The 20,352-nt window shown below is 30.7% G+C and overlaps 3 protein-coding genes across 3 annotated transcripts; all 3 read right to left on the bottom strand.

The window, feature by feature from the left end:
* Positions 1 to 242: 242 nt before the first annotated feature.
* On the bottom strand, positions 243 to 2,943 carry LOC109176175 (40S ribosomal protein S21-like). Its single transcript, XM_019325617.1, has 4 exons — positions 2,838 to 2,943; positions 916 to 998; positions 691 to 823; positions 243 to 503 (listed from the first exon to the last, which is right to left on the bottom strand). Exons 2-4 carry the CDS (start codon positions 963 to 965, stop codon positions 438 to 440), a joined length of 249 nt encoding a protein of 82 aa, XP_019181162.1. The 5' UTR covers positions 966 to 998; positions 2,838 to 2,943; the 3' UTR covers positions 243 to 437.
* A 7,155-nt stretch (positions 2,944 to 10,098) lies between these two features.
* LOC109176173 (pre-mRNA-splicing factor SPF27 homolog) lies at positions 10,099 to 13,479 on the bottom strand. The gene is made up of 7 exons (XM_019325616.1): positions 13,133 to 13,479; positions 12,828 to 12,997; positions 11,452 to 11,535; positions 11,187 to 11,256; positions 10,969 to 11,102; positions 10,802 to 10,865; positions 10,099 to 10,452 (listed from the first exon to the last, which is right to left on the bottom strand). The coding sequence occupies exons 1-6, from the start codon at positions 13,367 to 13,369 to the stop codon at positions 10,808 to 10,810; spliced, it is 753 nt and encodes a 250-aa protein (XP_019181161.1). The 5' UTR covers positions 13,370 to 13,479; the 3' UTR covers positions 10,099 to 10,452; positions 10,802 to 10,807.
* Positions 13,480 to 15,712: 2,233 nt separating this feature from the next.
* LOC109176243 (heat shock factor-binding protein 1-like) lies at positions 15,713 to 19,905 on the bottom strand. The gene is made up of 5 exons (XM_019325701.1): positions 19,699 to 19,905; positions 18,169 to 18,222; positions 17,451 to 17,474; positions 17,292 to 17,334; positions 15,713 to 16,080 (listed from the first exon to the last, which is right to left on the bottom strand). Exons 1-5 carry the CDS (start codon positions 19,699 to 19,701, stop codon positions 15,938 to 15,940), a joined length of 267 nt encoding a protein of 88 aa, XP_019181246.1. The 5' UTR covers positions 19,702 to 19,905; the 3' UTR covers positions 15,713 to 15,937.
* Positions 19,906 to 20,352: the final 447 nt, after the last annotated feature.

Raw genomic sequence — 20,352 nt, 5'->3', positions numbered from 1 at the left:
CAATTACTTTATAACTCAGGGACGAAAAATGCAACGTCAATCCCTATAACTTAGGGACGAAAAGTGCAATTTTCCCTTAAAAGTATTATATTTTTTATTTTTCAATTATTTCCATATAGTCATTTTTGTCCTTCCCTTTTTTGTTATTGCAATATGCACTATTCTTTTTCTTTTTGCCATTACAATATGCACTATTAAACCGTACATACATATACACAAGTATTCAGGGTGCAGAGTTAATCTAATAATCAAATAGTAGAAATTCTCTGCAAAGAAGAATGATCCAAATTACCAAATGCAAAAGTTGAAAACAAAAATTGTCATCTCAGCATATGTTCTTCAAGGATGGATTTAACCTAATTAGTTTTTCAAGACTGAAAAATGGGCATATCCCTCAACAGTTTAAATATAGCCAAAACTGACTAAAAATTATCATTCTACTGCTGTCTTGTTTCAACTTTCTTTTTCTGCCACAAGCGGTCCAAAGCACTGTCAGCATCCCCCTAGAAGGAAAGTCATTTTAAGATTTCAATATTGAGAATTACATACAAAATAGATATGAACATCTCAAGCTTGAATTATAATGAGTGGTCACCTAACAGTTCCATATAATATGGAAGCATCCAGTCGCCTCTCAGATAATTTTAATAGCTAACAGAGAATTAAGATATTAATGAAGCAAGAAAATACCTGAGCACGAACAAAGCCGCAAAGAGCAAAAGTGGTGTAATTTCCCACATACACACCATTCTCATTCAAATGCCCAACGTTAATCTGAACAGAGGCATGATCCTTTGAGGTAATCAGCCTATTAGTTGCAGAACTTCAAGTAAAATCAAAGTAAAACAAAATCAGTAAAAACAACCCATTGCATAAAATTGTAAGAAATCTAGCTATGTTCAAAGTATAAAGTACCATTTCCTGGGAATGTAAAGATCCATGTTTTGTCCCTCGTCATTCTGCATCTTGATAAGCTTTCTTAAGCCTCAACAAACAACCTATTTTATCAATCATCATATCAAATCAAATTCAGTATTACTATGACAAAGGTATAGAATGCAAGAGAATTATACTTTCTATCCTCAATGTCTTAGCTTAGTCATTCTCCAGCCTGATACTTTTGAATGGCAATTGTATCAAATAATAAGGTCTTAATGATCATCATAAAATTTTTAACTTGTATAGTTAGCCATCTAAATGCCCAAAAAAATCTTAGTTTACACAATAAAAGACTTGATGAAAATGAATGAAGGCCACTTAAATCTTCAACTGTAACCAATGCTGAAAATACAATAGGAGCAGAATTTTATTTACTAGAGTGTAAGATGACAAGCAAAACTTAGGGTGCGTTCGGAAACCCGGGCCAGGTTTCCAGTGTTTGACAAGAAGGGGAAAATTAAAGTCAAAGGGAAATGTTTTCTGATCAATGGAAAATTGGCTATGTTGTTCAGGAAAATGACTTCCCCTCTTTATTGGGGGAAGTCATTTACCACAAGACACACCAGGCCCCAGCGGCTTTCATCTTCTCACTACCAGCATACCTTCTCTTTCATCTTCTTGCCACCATCTTCCTTTTCATCACCTTCCACTGCCACTACTACATCCACAGTATCCACCAAGGTATTTTTCCTCTTTTTTTTTTGTTTTGAATTTTTTTTCAGTGGCAGATCTCAGTCACCGGAGACGGTTTCCAGCTGTGGGGAGGAAAACCCACAGCCAGAAACTTGCTGGCTGGTTTCCGCATCAGAAACCAGTCCACTTCGAACCGGAAACCAGTCTCCGTATTGAGTAGTTAGAAATAAGTGTGCAGTTAGAAGTCTTACAGGCTGTTTCTATTTTCCTGCTAAACTACGTGTATTTATATCTCTGTTATTCTGCCTTCAACTTCATTGAATACAAAGCTTGGGAAACCAATGTTATTTAATTTTTTAATTTTTTTATATAAATCTGCTTTGATTTTGCTTTCCATCTATCTGTAAATGAGTGTTATGGATTCATTTGAATTTTGGGCTATACGCGTGGATTGTCTATGGATGAAAATAGGATGACAATGTTTGTTTTGAATAGAAATTAGAAGCAATTTGTGATTGGATATTGTTAAAGTGTTTTGTGACTGGATTTTTCCAGAAAATGAACCAAACACACCTTGTCTGAAATGCAACCAAACACAGGAAAGGAAAATGTTTTCTGAAAAATGACTCTCATCTTCTAGAAAACATTTTCTAGAAGTCATTTTCCTTGCTTTCCAAACACACTTAAAGGATATTTATGCCAAAACATCTATCCTAAGTTGAATATGGCTAATTATAGGCTTATTCAGTAGAACAGTTTCAGACTAATACTGAAGACTACTTCTAATCTCAAATTCTGACCTAAACAAATAGTTGATAGTTGATTCTGACAAGAACATTAAAACAGCACTAAAATATAATTTTCTTCAGTTAAGAAACATTCGCAGTTATATGTTCCAGAAGGAAGAAAACTTCACATATAACCAGTAAATCACTAAATTGAACCACAAACAGATGGAGTTGACTGGCACAAATTTCAAATGAAATCAAGGTACTATATTTTGTATTAATCACAATCCAATAATTCACACAGAAAAAAATCTTGTAAAAAAAATGCATCACGTAAATCCCAAAACGTAAAAAGGGAAAGACAAATTTAATAAATTCACGACATCATAACACAATGAGCATAACCCAAGCACGAGTTCATAACACTATGACAACCATAAAAGCATGATTTTGAACTCAGTATTCGAGATTTCTCAGTAAGATAATAGGATTCACTTGCGATATAAATCTGATATGAATTGAAAGAGGAGAACTCACGAGTATTGATATGTCGCCGGAAAAAGTTGCAGGGCAGATGGAGAGCTGCGGATCTATGGTGGGTTGCTGAATATATACAACGTGATTTACGGAACTAGGGTTTTGAAGTTAATTTGGGCCCAACGGTTTTTTAGGCTTTCACATTTAGGGTTTTGAAGTCAATTTTGGCCCAATGTTTTTTGGGCTTTAAAATTTACTTGATTGCCATTGGACATGGTTTTCTCAACTCAAATGAACATAATCAACCTATAATACAATTTGAACGAATAAAGCTATAATATATATACTCTTATTTTACTAGCTATTATATTATTTAATTTAATATATGTTTATTTTTTGGTGACTAGTGAAATTCGTAATTACTATCTTGTGATTATCAAATTAACAATCTAATCAACTTAAATCAAATTGTCCCGTCTATTTCTTTTCTCCATTTTTCTTTTCCCTTTCTTTTTTCTTAACTAATGCAAGTTTATACCTAACATGTTCTAAACTGAATATTACTACTATAATGAATACAAAGCATATTTGAAAAAAAAAAATAATGTATGTACTCATATTTTTTACTGTCAACTTTTACTCTCACATTCAAATTTTTTTTGTGTATATACTTTATGTACATACCTTTTTTTAAATCCACATTTAGCTTTATATATTATATATGCTCAACAATATGTAAATGTTTATATATTATATGCTCAACAATATGAAAAATAACTTATGAAGCATTTGCTCCGTATCAATTAAAAGGCAAAACTGATAGTTGAATTACACATTTATCTTTATATATACTAGTATTTGCACCCGTGCGATGCACGGAATAGATTTGTTGTAATATATTAAGAATATATAAATTAATATATAATTATTTAAATTAGAACATCAAATATTATATAGTGCAATTTTGATGTTATCATTGCTTGAATTTGTGCAAATATTTGATCAAATTAATAGCTAATGTCTAGATGTAAGCATGCGGTGCTATAACTTTGAAGATTTTATTTATCATTGTTTAGTATTTTCATAAATTAGTCAAATGTGCTCGTTCTCTAACAACTCAGTTATATAAATGAATTGTTATCCTTATTCATTTGTATGGAAGATATGTGTTTTTTGTCTAGATATATAGCAAATTTTTCATTTAAAAAAAAAAACTTAATATCACCGATTATATTTAAACCTCTTTGTAGACGACAATGGTAGTGGCAACACAATCTTGTTCATCTTCGCCTAGAACTAACACCTTCAATCTATCAGGACGGATTACTTTGGTGAAAATATATAATGGTAGAATATTACTCAATTAGTTATACTTGTATATTTTCAATCAATTAGTAATATCATATTCATTTTCAGCCAATTATTCTTTTTTATTTTCAGTCAATTAGTGAATTAGAATATCAAATGCAGTGTTATTTTTTACCTAATTTTCGTTCCATTTTTAATTGATGATGTAGATATTATTATTAAAATATTTCCGTTCCATTTTTAATTTACCTTTACTATTATTCAGGGGCGGAGCCAGCATGGGGGCAGCTGCCCCCCCACCCCCTACCCCCACCCCTACCCCTACCCCTACCCCTACCCCTATATTATCCTTGTATGTATATATGTATATATAGAACAAATTAAAGTATTAGTAAATGAAACACAGAAGTGTTAACATGTGTTGGTTTAGTGCAGTTGGCTAGGCGGGCGTTTAGCCTTTTGTTAGGTCAAGGGCTCGAATCCTGTGGTGCTAGTAAATTTTATGACTATTTATTATTAATTGTTAGGCTATTGCTTCAACACAATTTCATATATATAAAATGAGATGTGTACTTTATAATTTATTTTCTATTCTAATTAATTCATCAAATTAATTATGTTTCATATTTTATTATAAATATTTTTATAAAGTTTTGATATGTTTTATTTTTTACTTATATATCCAAAAATATTTATAATTATACTTCTTTAAGTGTTTCATTTTTTTAAAACTATTTTTTTTTTTTTGTAATGTTCTGCCCCCACTGACAAAAAATCTTGGCTCCGCCACTGCTATTATTTAAAATATGCATTTACTATTGATAATGTAGAATATTAGTATTGAAATATTTTCCTCCAATTTCTAATTTCCATTCCATTTTTAATTAACATGCAATGATCTGACCATTTCTTTTTTTTTTTTAGTCAATTATGGATCCTTTTGCAGTCAATTATTAATATTCATTTTCTTTTATATTTTCAGTCAATTAGTAATATTAGATTCATTTTCAGTCAATTATTCTTTTTAATTTTCAATAAATTAGTTAATTAGAATATAGATGCAGTTATATTTTTACCTAATTTTCGTTCCATTTTAATTTAATGATGTAGAATATTATTAATGAAATATTTTCGTTTCATTTTTAATTTACCTTTACTATTTTTGGAAATATGCCTTTACTATTTGATGATGTAAAATATTATAATTGAAATATTTTCTTTCCATTTTTAATTTTCCTTTACTTCTTAAAAAAAAAAAAAAAAAAAAAAAAAGAAAAGACTTTGGACTTACCAATACTTGCCCACATTGATGGCCAAATAATTATGTTTGTAAGAGGAGCAATTTATATAGAGGAGCTCAAAAGCTCATCTTTCCAGACAATTTTAATGTGAGATCAAAATGATACCACATTATTTACAAAGGAGCCAGCGGCTCACTTTTGTCTTCTTCTTATTTTTTAATTTTAATTTTATTTTATATATCGTTTTGTTTGGATTATTATTATTATTGTTATTATTATTATTATTGATTAGTTGTTGTTGTTATTATTGTTATTGTTATTATTTTAATTTTAATTGTAATTTAATTTTATTATTATTACATTATTACATAGGGTTTTTATTATACTTCAACAATAATATTATCAATTATATTATAGAATATAATACCATACATAATAGTACTAATTATGCAATATTACCAATTAATAGATTTTATTTAATTTCCATTTGACATTTACATACCAAATAAGCTTTACTACAAAAGTTTGGACAGGAAAAATGAAATAGGATGATTTTATATATATATATATATATATATATATATATATATATATATATATATATATATATATATTATTACCCTAATACCAAATTTATAATTCTGACTTTAAAATTCTTATTATTATTATTATTATTAACATCAACATTTGATTAGTTTTATAAATTCTGTGTAATTTATATATGCACTATGCATAAATTCTTAATTTTCTAGTATAATAATATTTTCCTGCCCATATATATATATTAAATATTATTAATTGTATATAATATCTATATATAAATAATGGATGATATTACAAAAATGCCCCTATATTTTGGGGGTAATTTGGCTAGCAGGATTTTACTTTTAATTATATATAGAATAGAATATAGAATATAGATTTCCGTTCCATTTTTAATTTACTTTTACTATTGTTTAAAATATACATTTACTATTTATGATGTATAGTATTATTATTGAAATATTTTTGTACAATTTTAGTTTCCATTCCATTTTTAATTAAAATGCAATGATCTAAGCATTTATTTTTTCATATTAGTCAATTATGAATCATTTTTTTATTTGCATTCAACTATTCTTTTTCAATCAATTATTCTTTTTTATTTTCAGTGAATTAGTCCATTAGAATATTAGACGCAGTGATATTTTTACCCCATCTTCATTCCATTTTTAATTGATGATCTAGAATATTATTATAGAAATATTTCTGAAGGGGATACCCACATATACAATTTACACCTACACCAAGGCTCAAACTCTAGAACTCCCAGATAGAGGAGCAACCTGATACCAATGGACCACAAGGTCCTTGGTATTTTTAATTTACCTTTACTATTGCTTAAAATATGCATTTACTATTGATGATGTAGAATATTATTATTGAATTATTTCCTTTTCATTTTCAATTTACCTTTACTTGATGATGTAGAATATTATTATTAAAATATTTCCGTTCCATTTTTAATATTCATTCCATTGTTTAAAATTGTGAAAGATTTATGACATAATTGTGATTTGATGTATTATACTATATAATATCAAAATGCAATGATCTGACCATTTCCTTTTCCATTTTAGTCAATTATGGATCTTTTTTTTTTTCAATCAATTATTAATATTCATTTCTTAATTTATGTTTCCTTTTCTATTTTTAATTTTAATTTCTGTTTCGTTTTCTATTTTAAATTTCCAGTCAATTATTAATATTCATTTCTTTTTGTTTTACGTCCATTCCATATGTTTTTTTTTTTTTGAATGCTACTGACTCTACATTGTAGTATCTGTTCAAAGATACTTTCTCAACCTAATGAAAAGCACAAAAAGTCAACAAGGCCTCCACTGAGTCTGAATCTCATAACCTCCCACATAGGAGAGGTCATTACATGTCCATTCCATTTTTAATTTACCTTTATTATTTATTATTGTTTCATTTGTTTGGGTAGGAAATCAAATAAATATAATTTTGTTTTTAATTATAGTATATATAGTATAGAACCTTTCAAAAAAAAAAAAAAGATAGTATAGAAGTATATATACAGATATAGATATAGATAGAGATATAGATTATTATTATTATTATTATTATTATTATTGACTTATATCAGATTCTATTTTCCTTTTTATTTTTTTATTTTTTTATTTTACTTTTTTACCACAAACCATGTTATTATTATTATTATTAAGTGAAATTACTAATAATATTATAGGTAAATTATAGATCCTTTTGTATTAATTTATTTATTTATTTATTATTATTATTATTGAGTTACATATCATATTTCATTTTTTTTACTACAAACCTTGTTATTATTATTATTATTATTAAATAGATTATGGATCCTTTTCCATTTGTCCTTTTTACTCTTAACATTATAAGTAAATTATAGATCCTTTTGTATTTTTTCATTTATCATTATTATTGTTATTATTATTATTATTATTAATTAATTAATATTATTGACTTACTTATCAAACTCGATTTTCTCTTTTTACTGCAAATCTTGTTATTATTATAAATTAAGTGAATTAGGGAATCATTTTCATATTTTCTTTTTTACTCCTAATATTATAAGTAAATTATAGATCCTTTTTGTTTTTAATAATAGTGTAATAGATGACACTTGTGCATAGATGGCTCTTATTATTGACTTACAAATGAGATTCCATTTTCCTTTTTTACTTTAAACCATGTTATTATTACTATTAAGTGAATTATGGAATCTTTTCCATTTTTCCTTTTTTTATTCCTAATATTATAAGTAAATTATAGATCCTTTTGTATTTTTCCACAACGCCACTTCTATTACCAACTCCAGCCACACTCATGATCCAATCTCAGGATACCATAGAAGATGGGTGTTTGCACATACTAATCCCGGGTTTGCTATATAGTTTATTCAAACACCGATGTCTTGAATCAACCCAAAGCTTCCTTTGTGCCAGAAATTCATAAAAATTATGATTTCTATATCAAACACTTGAACTAAATCACCTTATTGACCTCAAAATCATCTTCATTTTCTCAAACACTCCCAACAAAATCTGGTTTTTATTTCAGCCCTTTCAACACCCAAATACCCTTTACATTAACACAACCACACCTAATCATACATCTCTACTACTCACAAGAATATGCTCACTTTTGCAAGAATAGAGAACTAAAACTAACCAAAGTCAAAAGATTCAATCTTTATAACTCTATCAAACAATTTTTAAAAACCTAATCTGATATTTCAGCCACTAAAAGACCTTGACAATAATGAAAGAGTATAGAATACAAAACTCAGTGTTCACTCAATTTGCTCATTAATTCACATTCTATGAGCAATAAATCTCACTTTCAAATATAAATTAACATAATCCATCCAATATAAACAAATTCAAGAAATCCCCACTTATTCAAAAAATTCAAGAAAAAAAAAAAAAAAAAAAAAGAGGGTACAGTTTTCCCCAAAAATTAAAGCAAATAGAAGAGAGAAAGCCATTGAATCATTCACCTGGGCTGATTGGGCAAAGATCACATTCATCTTCCAAGATTCAATAAAATTTCTGTCTTTCAACCTCTCAATGCTATCCCACGAAAAATGTCACCATATGCATTCCAAATAATGTGTGTGTGTGTATATATATATATATATATATATATATATATATATATATATATATATATATATGAATATAATATAAAAAAATGCTTTGAATATTATTTTCGTTTTTAGTGTATTCTTATCATGCTTCCCTTTGTATCTGTTTACATATATACAGAATTCGTCCCTCTTCAAACTTTATCCACTTGATGAGCAAGGAAATCTATCACTTCCCGATCAATCTTTATAGATCTGTATCTTCTCCACAAAAATAAATTAAAAAAAAAAAAAGAATATATCAATATTTTTTCTTACGAATCTGTTTTCTTGTTTAAAAATCAAAAAATACAAAAAAACAAAAAAACAAAAAACAAAAACAAAACAAAACAAAACAAAACAAAACACAAAAAGAAAGAAAGAAAAAAGAAACTAAGATAATGAAAACCTCACCCGTGCAAAATACGTATCAACCTCAACTGTGGAAGATCACAAGATAATTAGCAAAAGTCAATGAAATAATTAACCTTAGTTGAGATTGTGAAATTGATGAGTTGTCTATGGTCATATAAGTTGTATTTATACACAATAGATGAGATCAAAAAAGCTTAGTATTGAAATTATAAAATGGTAAGATATATTAAAAAAGGTAAAATCTTCCAATTATTTATTTTCTGCCCAACAATACACGGCATTCCATATATATACACATTATGTATAAGTATAGCTTTTATATATAAATAAAATACTACACACTAATTAGCTTAATTAACAATAATTACCTTAGTTACTACATATTGTATAACTGCATTGTTCTTCCGGTTATTTATCTCTAATTATTTAATTAATAAAATATTACTAATATAATTATTCCTAATATATTTGATAATAAGACTGCGTATAAAAAAGGTAATAACATTATTATTATTATTATTATTATTATTATTAGATTACATAAATGCCCTTAAGTTTTGGGGGGAAAACTTGGCTAGGAGGATTTTACTTTTTTATATATATATATATAGATATAGATTATATATGCTCAACAATATGTAAATGTTTATATATTATATGCTCAACAATATGTAGTAGAACTCTATGTAAAATTGATGTGAATAGTTTTCACCAATGACTCAATACCAAATGGATATAGTTAGGTGGTGCATTGGAATCACACTTAATATTACAGAAAACTTTGAACTGAAGGATTAGAATTGTAATTCAATTCAATTCCTGCAAAAGGAAAAAGGAGGTTGGGCCGGGATTAAAATGAACATACTGTTACACATTATGAAATATCTGTCAAATGTCAACTGAAATGTTTCAGAAATCTTCAACCTATCTGTTAAAAGATGAGAGGGACTTCAAAGAAACCCTAGCCACTTCAACCGAACTGAAAGCCGGAGGCTGCTGCTGCTGCTGCTGCTGCTGCTCGTTTCTGGTCTCATCCAGGCATAACATCCAGCAGTAGCATAATCTTGACGAGAACTAGGCCAACACTCTGATGGAGGTTCAAAGAAGCGGGGAAACAAAATACCAGACATTCTATTAGCCAAAATGTAGGGATCTCATTGATCAAGAGCAAAGAAACAGGGAGCCTTATTGATTTTCTGCATCTTCTTTAACTTAGGTTTTTGACATTTTGTTCTCTGTTTTCCAGATTTTTCACTTTCATCTCCAAACATTCTTCTTTCCAACTATTTCTAAAAATTGTGTAGTCTAAAGCATGCCTACATTATCTGTTCTCTCTTCTTTCCATCATGTAAAATAGTGCAAGCCATCATTTAAAATTTTTTAAAATAAAAATAGAAATTTAAAGCTGAAAACTGGAAGTAATTTGAATCACATACCACAACTCACTTTTCTGCAGAGAACAATGAACCATTCTCCATTTTACTTTCCAGATCCCAGCCTCTGATGAAAAAATGTTAGCAACTCATATTACCTTAAGCAATGATACTAGCAGAAGAACACAGTACCACAATTCCTAACCCAGGAAAAAAAAAAGGTCAAATACCTCTCTTTAGCTTCCTCCTTCAGCCTTTCAATCTGATTTTCAATCTGATAACATGCAGCTTGGATTTCTGTATTTTTCAAACATAGCTCACTCCATTGTGTGGACAAAGCATTCAGCTCGTATGCAGTGTTTTGCTGATCAATCATCAAAGAATGCATAAAAGACCAACATATTGAGCTCAATGGAAGAAAAAATATTATTATGACATAAATGGTTACCTGGTGATATTTCCTTTCTCGATTTACGCTTTCAATCTCTTCATTTAACTTAACAGCCTGTGACTGCATTCTGGAACAGAATTTCAAGATTCAGTCCCAAACTCAATATGAAAAGGTCTATAATGTGAACATAACATCCAAATTTTCATTTGTGACTTGTATATAAAGAGTAAATCATTTCTGCAGCATCTCAGTACAACATTGAGCATCAGAAAATAGTCTAGGCTATCTTTGGAGAAAGATCTTAAACAGCAGTGAGCCTTACCTGGCTAAAAAAGCCTCCAGACTTTGGTTGTATAGCTTCCAAGCATCGGGACCATGATTTAACATTACGTCTAGATTTTCAAGCCTATATATGAAGCATTCATGTAAATAAAATACACAGAGAGAACATTATAATAGCTAGAAAGCACATAAATCAATGGACATATGAAAGGATAGAAAAACATCTAAGAAATATTAGTAAATAGCATATCATAGAACTTTCAACTTTACAATGCAAAACAAGAATTATATTCTTAAGTTAACAGCAGCCTCAGTAACACATTATCACATGAGAACTACTGTGCAACTCCTTGGGAGATGCACCAATAAATTTAGAAAATGCAGCATAGAAAGTAATATATAAATTAAGATATTCAAGCACAGTAGTATAAAGGAGTTCCTTGTACATGCAGGATAAGGACATTACACTAACTTTTGGGTAATAAACAATAAGAAAAACAATATGTAAACCCCTTGCTTAATGAAAATAAGAGTAGATGATAGAGACAATCATATGAAATTGTGGCACATTCAAGTGCTCAATAATGACATATTATTTGCCACATACGACTGACTAACTCAGGTTATCCATCTCAAGTAAATTAGCCCCAAGACCAAGATACTTCCTAAAATATTTATTTAAAAAAAAAAAAAAAAAAAAAAAAAAAAAAAAAAAAAAAACATACAGTATATAGTTAGGAACTTTGTACATAGCAGGTTCCCTTTAGTTCTTGTAAAAGATCGGCACAATGAGTCAATTCGTATAGAAGGGGAACAAAAGAAAAACTGCAAGCGAGTGGAGAGACAAAACCACAAGCATCCTAGTGCATTTGTTTTACACGCTTAACTTAAGCTATAGCCCTAGTTCATACAATTCTAATTGGAAAAATAGTTAAAAGACTACAAAACATAGTGAGATCTGCATCATATCCAGGCCAGAAAAATCCAAAATTAATTAACAGATTGGAGGAGAAATTTGGCATATCACTAGCAAAAAAAAAATGTTTTGAGGGCAAGGCATTCTCAGTTTCTCACATAGACAAAACTTAGCTACACTGACACCAACAACTCTTAGGAACACACACTGCACATCTTTCCTCTCAACAGACCCCCAATTTTAATTTCTTTCTAACTCGTTATCTTAGAAAATTCTTAAGCAGACTTTGGCCATCCAATAATTTCTCATCTGTTGATTGCTAAAGCACATTTCTCATATTGTTTTGCTGCGGCATCTGATTCACCAATTTTCAAGCTCTCAAGACTTTTGACTTGTCATTTTAATTCGCTACAGTGCCCTAAATATATGACTATTACTCATACAAGGTTACAAAGTAGCACAAGGAGATTTATCAAGTGCCTCATAATTATGAAGAATACCTAATTACTTGATGCTGCAATAAGCGCTGAGCTTTCTGAAGAGCTTGTTTCCATGCGGATTCATCATTCCGTTTATGCGGCGTTTCAATACCATATCTTGACGTGTCAATTTGCACCGGAGGCTTCCCAGCTCTCACCCGTTCATACTCCCTTGCAAGCATTGGATGATTCTGCGAAGAGCATTCAGAAACCAGCAAATTTCAACCAGAAGCAGAACAAAATCAAAGGAGCAAATCGAAAATCTACGGCTCAAAAACCCTAGAAGTTATTTTTATATGCAGAAATATTCACGTGTATACATGTACCTCAAAATTGTTCTTGGGGAGAGGAGGAAGGTCCTTGAGAAAGTCGGAGGGCTTTTTTATGCTGCGGCGCATCTCTTCCTCGACTAAACGGTCCACCTCTGCTTTCACTTTCGGGTCACCATAGTCGTCGTCTATGTACGGCAAAGCATCTATTAGCTCCGAGCCACTGGACCATGCCGGCTGAGCCTCCGGCGGCGCCTCAAGCATTAGAACGTCTCCATTGTTTGTAGACGCCATCGCTCCACAAAGCAGTCGGGCAGGGCGCAGTGATGGTGATTCGAAATTCCGCTCTACGCTTATGCTTAAAATTGGGGAATTAAAGGAAAGATATGGAGCGAGAAGGAAAAAATGCTAAATATATCAAATTTTATACCAAATAATTGAAATTTTCTAGGGGAAAGGATCCAATAGGCTCTGCAACTTTAGCTTAAAAGTCAATTAGGCCCCTAAACTTTTTAAAGGTGCAATTACATCCATCAACAATTCATTTAGGTGCAATGAAGTCCAAAAATAAATTAATGACATGTGCTATCACAGGTCATTAGGGTTCAGGCCACCTTTCGGCGAATTTTTAGACCAAAAAAATATGACCAGCAACCGACTTAAATTTGCCGAAAATTTCGCTGGTCACTTCTTTTGTCGAAAATTTCGTCGGTCACTTTTTTTTTTTGCCAGAAAATTCACCGGGAGGTGGCCTGAACCCTAATGACCTGTGGTAGCATGTCATTAATTTATTTTTGGGCTTCATTGCACTTAAATGAATTGTTGATGAGTGTAATTGCACCTTTAAAAAGTTTAGGGGCCTAATTGACTTTTAAGTTAAAGTTTGAGGGCCTATTTGACTCTTTTCCCAAACTTTCTACTATGCTCACAGCTCATATAATAAATTGTAGACTATAAAAAAAGATAGTGATATTTTTATAAATAAATTAAAAAATAAATTATTACTTTTAGATGTTATTTTATTTTTTTGAATTGGAACTCATTATTATTTTGTTGGATTTAATTATAGATTTTTTAAAATATTATTAAAAATTTTATTTTACAAAAGTTATACTAATGAGTTATCATGTTATGGGTAGACACAAAATTGGTTAACTAAATATATTTATCATGTTAACTTATTTACCTCATTTAAAAATCGTGTTCATGTTTGTATTTAAACATTAACATATTGTATTAATGTTTAGCTTTATTCTTGGTTTTATGATTTTTGGACCGTCAACGACGGGCCAACACAATCGTTAAAATAATGACATGCATGTCACAGATTCAAGTTTTATCCCAATCAAAGACGTTAACATATCATGTTGAGCACATACTATGTATAAGAGCATCCCATCAATGGAGCATGGTGTGGTTTTTGAGAAAACATCGATGATGTGGAGGAGAGAGAATGAGCAAGGTCTTTACAGGATGAGAAATTTTTAGACTGACAAGTGGGGCCCGCGTGGGGGAGAGAGGGCACGCATGTTCATGCGTCCAGCGCACCCTGCGCGCCCAAGGGTCGCGTAAAAGCTTCTGTTTTTTTTTTTTTTTTTGTCATACTTTTTTCTCACCCCTACTTTCTTACTCACACCTACAAATTAAAAACTCCTCAAAAATCACAATTGTTGGAGATGCTCTAAGTTGTACTCCCATTTTTTGCTTCCAACTTTTACTCACATAAAATCTTGATATAGACATTTGTATTGGGACCCACCTTAAAAATAAATAAATAAAAAAAAAAAAAAAGTAACTTATCAATGTCACCCACATCAAAAAGTAAGATTTAAAAGTCTATGTAGTTGAACTCATTACATATAACCTAAGTTGAGCATAGGGATTAGGGAATTGTACTTATAGCATCAAGGGGTCGTTTGGTTCACGGAATGTAAGATTACCTTAGGGAATGTTAGATTACTGAAAATGTTAGATTCCTGGAAATGTTAGATTCCTATGTTTGGTTAAAATTGGGGTATGTAATATAATGATGTTTGGTTTAGGGTTATCTTTTATACACACTATCATATCCTTAACATATTTTCATATATTTTAATAAATTTAAAAATTAAAATAAATAAATAAGATAACGGTATCATATATAATCACATGATTTTAAAATATTAACTAAAATCTTGAACTTGAGAAACAAAATTATTTTATAAACTAACATAACATAATAAAAATAAAAAAATATATATATATAATTACAAATATATATATATATATATATATATATATATATATATATATATATATATATATATAACATAACCAAGGTTATCTTAGATTACCTAAGATTTTGAAGGGAATCACATTCCCTTCAAAATCCTATGTGGAGGGAATGTGATTCCCTGAGATAATATGAACCAAACACCGGAATGTGAGCTTTGGAATGTCACATTCCCTTGGTTATCTTATATAACCTGAACCAAACACCCCCCAAGTGTCTCTCTATAAAATTGTCAGACATAAGGCAATTGATCATAATATAATAACATCCAACGCACAAATATGAACCAAAACAAATCAAAATAAAAATTTAAAAACACTAATTCAAACTACCATTTTAATTCTAATTCCTGGTGCATAAACTCATGAACTAAACACACCCATATGTTCATCAAATAAAAAAATGTAACTCAGAAACCAAGATCACAGCTTTGCGTACAACTCTCAAAACACACGACACTAACATAAAATTATACATCTCATTGAGTATCAAATGGCACTCCAGAAAGTATCAAAACAAGGAAATAGTTATCTAGAATCCAGGCCAAACCAAAACCCTCCAATTCCAGGAAACATAATGTGCATATTCATTCATGCAGAACCATCATCTGACTTGGGTTCTTCCTTTGCCTTCAATGCTGCTGAAGGCGACGGAGTCCCTTCTTGACCCATTTCTGATCTCAGATCATTGATGCTCTGCTCCAGTTCGTCGATCCGGTTGCCCATCTCATCAAGTGCTACTTTGTCAAGGATTAAACATGCTTACATACAAGTATGAGTTACTCCCAGGTCACAAATGTCATTATGACGGAAAAAGATGCTGGATTCATTATATATGTACCATCATTGAAACAAAAGGGCAAATTTTTTATTATGCTTTCCCAAGACACTCAGTGTGTGTTTGGTTCCAACATGGAATTAGAATGTGTGTTGGTTAAAGTATTTTGCATGCTTGGTTGTAGACCAGAATTGTAATAATGACCAATATATTGTTTAGTTATGTTTGACCCTATAATCGGAATAAAAGGTTTTAAAAATACAAAAACAAAAAATCAAGGCAATTGATCCTAAATTCCTAATATGACATCCAAAACACCAATATGAAGTGAGGATGCGACAAAATGAGGAGGAAGGATAAGGATAAATTAATGGAACAATACCTTATTTTAATTGGTTAATGTGTCTTTTAATTATAAGGGTAATCAAATGTTTAACCCATTAACCAAACACATCCTCAAGATCTTCAAAAAAACAATGGTTATTGCATTATTAATTTTATAAAACTGCAGAGAAATACATTTTCACATTCTTAAAAATCAAAACTAAGGGTGTGTTTGGTAGTAGACTGGAATTGGAATGATTACCGACATTGATGTTTGGTTATGTAAAATATCCATGGTAATCTAAGATAACTTAAGAACTGTGAGGGAATCACATTCCTTTCAAAATCCTATGTGGATGGTATGTTGCATTCCTTAGGGAATGTTATATTTCCCTTGGGAACTTGGATAACATGAACCAAACATAGAAATAACTTGAACCAAACACCCCCTAAGAGTGATGATGAAGTGAGTAGGCAATGCAGTGAAGAAGTCGATGAAGTGTGAAGAGGTGAGTGAGGAGGCAATGAAATGAGAAGGGATAAGGTTGAATTAATGGAATTATACCAGATTTAAATTAGGTATTAGGTAATGGGTTTTATAATTATAGGAGTAATCAAATTTATACATGTGTTTTAAAAAGTTGTCAACCAAACAATGTGTATGACTTTCATTCCCATTCCTTGTGTCTAACCCCATGTACCAAACACACCCTAAATTTGTTATGAATATAATGACTTGCAGCAATCTTGCATAGCGAACTAAAGGAAACACATGCAATGACTGATCACACAAAGTTATGCTCACTACTGCATGTCATAGAAAAGAAAGAAGTAGAAGGATATTTTTTGAAATGATAGATTCTGACATTGACTGGAACCTAGTTTGCTGAAACAGAAAGGATATAATCAGTCATAGAATTAAGCAATCAGCCAAGCATCCAAATAATAGAAATAACTGCATAGCAAAAAAGCATGCTTGGGTGGGTGGGTGTGCAGACTTACCATTTGCTGAAGAAGATTTTGTACCTGTCAGGGTTAATGAAAGAAAAACAGGGGAAATAGTTAGCAAAATGGATCAGCCGCTTAACTGAATCTATCGGTGATCAAAACACCAGACAGACCAAGTACTTTAAAGATAGCCAACAAGTTAGGTGAGCTAGGGATTATTAAGTTATGAGTAAGGGGTGCCTAGAATTCCAAGTTTTCATTCATGGTCAAATTCATGCTTTTTTTCAAATAGAAGATAATGACTATAAAGCACAACTATAGTATAATTCACTCAAAAGGGAAGAAGTTGGAGGACTCACAATACTTTACCCTTACACACATTGAAACTCCAGTGTGCATGTGGCATCTATACTAGAAAATAATGAGTGACGGTCTACCCCACTATGAATATTAAGACTCAATACTAATGTAAAATAAAACTCTCCACTAAGCAAATACAATCTAGAAAGTATAACTCAAGATGATCTAGATGCGTTCTCAACTTTTCAAATTTAAAAGTGTATACTCTCACCCAATCCTTACTCGCACTCAGCAAATAGATTCATAATAGCAACCCATATGTTAAGTTAATAACACTCCAAACATTAGATTAAGTCTCTTGTTCATTTTATGGCCTTTATAAACATTTGCAGGGTAATTTTCAAGTTGAAATAACCTTAATCTTAATTCCAGTAAACATAAAAAGTTTATCAGTTTATTGTGGAAAACTTACAAAGATAGTCATATCGGCAGTGCTTTGCTTTGAACTGTCTGCATCATGCCCATCCTGCAAGCAAGGCAAGTATCCTAAGTTAACAACTAATCCATCAAAAGCAGCAGTGCTTCAATATAGCAACCATATAAATCTGAAAACTGCAATTAGGAAACTGTAATTAAGCTAATAAAGGCTCAAAAAGCACGCAGAGTTGTAAGTTGAAATGGCAGAAAAATGCTACATAGTAAAATGAACTTTACTGATAATATCTAGAACTGTCTCAAGTTTTACAAATTAAACCATAATGTTTCTGTTACAAATTAAAAGAATTCCCTATTTTTGTAGCTAGTCTAATACAATTTATTGTAACCTGGAATGTTTCTGTTAGTGAAACTCATCATAGCTCATGTAGCTTTTATTGAAACAGTGATCACGAATCAAATGAAGTCTGCTCCATTCCAACTAATAGTGTCAGTAAACCATGATACAAGGTATCCAACTATCCATTGCACTAAATCACAAGAGAGACAATATGTTAACAATTTAACTTATGAATTCAGTTTTATATGTCGGGTGTCCACTACTCAACTTAAATGTTGTGACAGATGGTAAAAAGGGAAGCTCAGAACATATGTAAAGCCTGAGCTCAAGTTATTAACTTAAATTTACAATAACAAGCTTCACATCACAGCATTAGAATAGAACACGAGAAATGCCTCTTAAGTATACACTATCTCAACCTCACAAAAGAAAACTTTGGTTTATGTATTTTTCGGAAAACTTTGCTAAATTGTATACAACATGAAGTTAAGACTCTATTTAAAACCATGAAGTCAAGACTCTATTTAAAACCATGATCATGAAATTCTGATATTTTTCATTTGCTTTTATCCCAGCCAACTTCTAGATTACCAAACAGAATTAACAGCAATGAAGCTACATCAAAATAAGTAGAAAAAAAAAAATTAGAATTAAAGCAGAAAGCATTATAAGCAAGCAACCAAAACAGAACACAAGACAGATGCCTTTTTAAATTACACTCTATCTCATCCTGACAAACATAAGAGATCAAACACTATAATCAAATATTGTTCTAATGTGATCGGAAATTCAGAATATCGTGTCTTAACATTATTCAAAATTTTAGGTTAGAAAACCTTCTTAAAAGTATCATTAAATACCATGATTTCAACAAAACAAAAAAAACAAAAAAAAAAAACAAAAAAACAAAACAAAAAAACAAAACAAAAAAAAACAAAACAAAAACAAAAACAAAAAAAAAAAAAAAAAAAAAAATCTTTTACTCCCCAGCAATTTCTCCAACATCAAACAGAATTAGCATACGAAAATACATCAAAATACATAGAAATAGCATCGATGTTTACAAGAACTCATAATACGCAATCTGACAGAATTTACGAGTTTCGAATTGCGATAAATGTGAGCGAAAATTATGTAAACCCTAAACCAGCAAATAGAAAATAGGCCGAACTGATTTTCCAAAATATAATAATAATAAAGTTCAATTATGAAAGCAAAGAAGATTACCATATTTTCTAAGTTCTTCTCAACCTCCAAATCGCAACGGGAGGCTGTTTAACCAGTTTTCTGATGTTTGAGTGAAAAGACGAGACTCACGAGAGGCAACTTTTCAAGGAAGATGAAGTTTGAGATGACAATTTGAATTTCGAAATGACCAGTAGGTCCTCAATACAAACAATTCTCCCTCCCTTTTGGCCTTTTCTTTTCTTTTTTTTTTTCTTTTTAAATTGAATTAATTATACAATATCTAGTCGATCTAACTCAATTATGCATTATTAGTTTATTACGTTACAACATCTCCAATGACTTGATTTTTGCACAAATTTTCAGATGACAACTAGGAAAGATTGAGAGAGGAAAAAAAAAAGACAAAAAGAATCAAATTTTAAGAGAAAAAAAAATGGAAAAACTTGTGTTAACACACTTCGCGGGCACGTGTAGGGATGTCAATTGAACCCACACTCGACGGGGAACCCTATTCCCCGCCCCTACGGGAGCGGGGATCGGGACAGAAATAGGGGATAGGGGATGGGGATGGGGGCAATTTTGAATTCCCCGTCGGAGACGGGGGCGGGGATGGGGAGTACTCTCCCCGCCCCGCCCCGTCCCCGATACATATATATATATATTGCCACACAACACACACAAATGTAGTACTTT

The sequence above is a fragment of the Ipomoea nil genome, unplaced genomic scaffold, assembly GCF_001879475.1.
Source record: "Ipomoea nil cultivar Tokyo-kokei standard unplaced genomic scaffold, Asagao_1.1 scaffold0688, whole genome shotgun sequence".
Taxonomy (NCBI): Eukaryota; Viridiplantae; Streptophyta; class Magnoliopsida; order Solanales; family Convolvulaceae; genus Ipomoea; species Ipomoea nil.
Note: the sequence above shows the minus strand (reverse complement) of the source record. Positions and strands in the feature narration are given on the sequence as shown.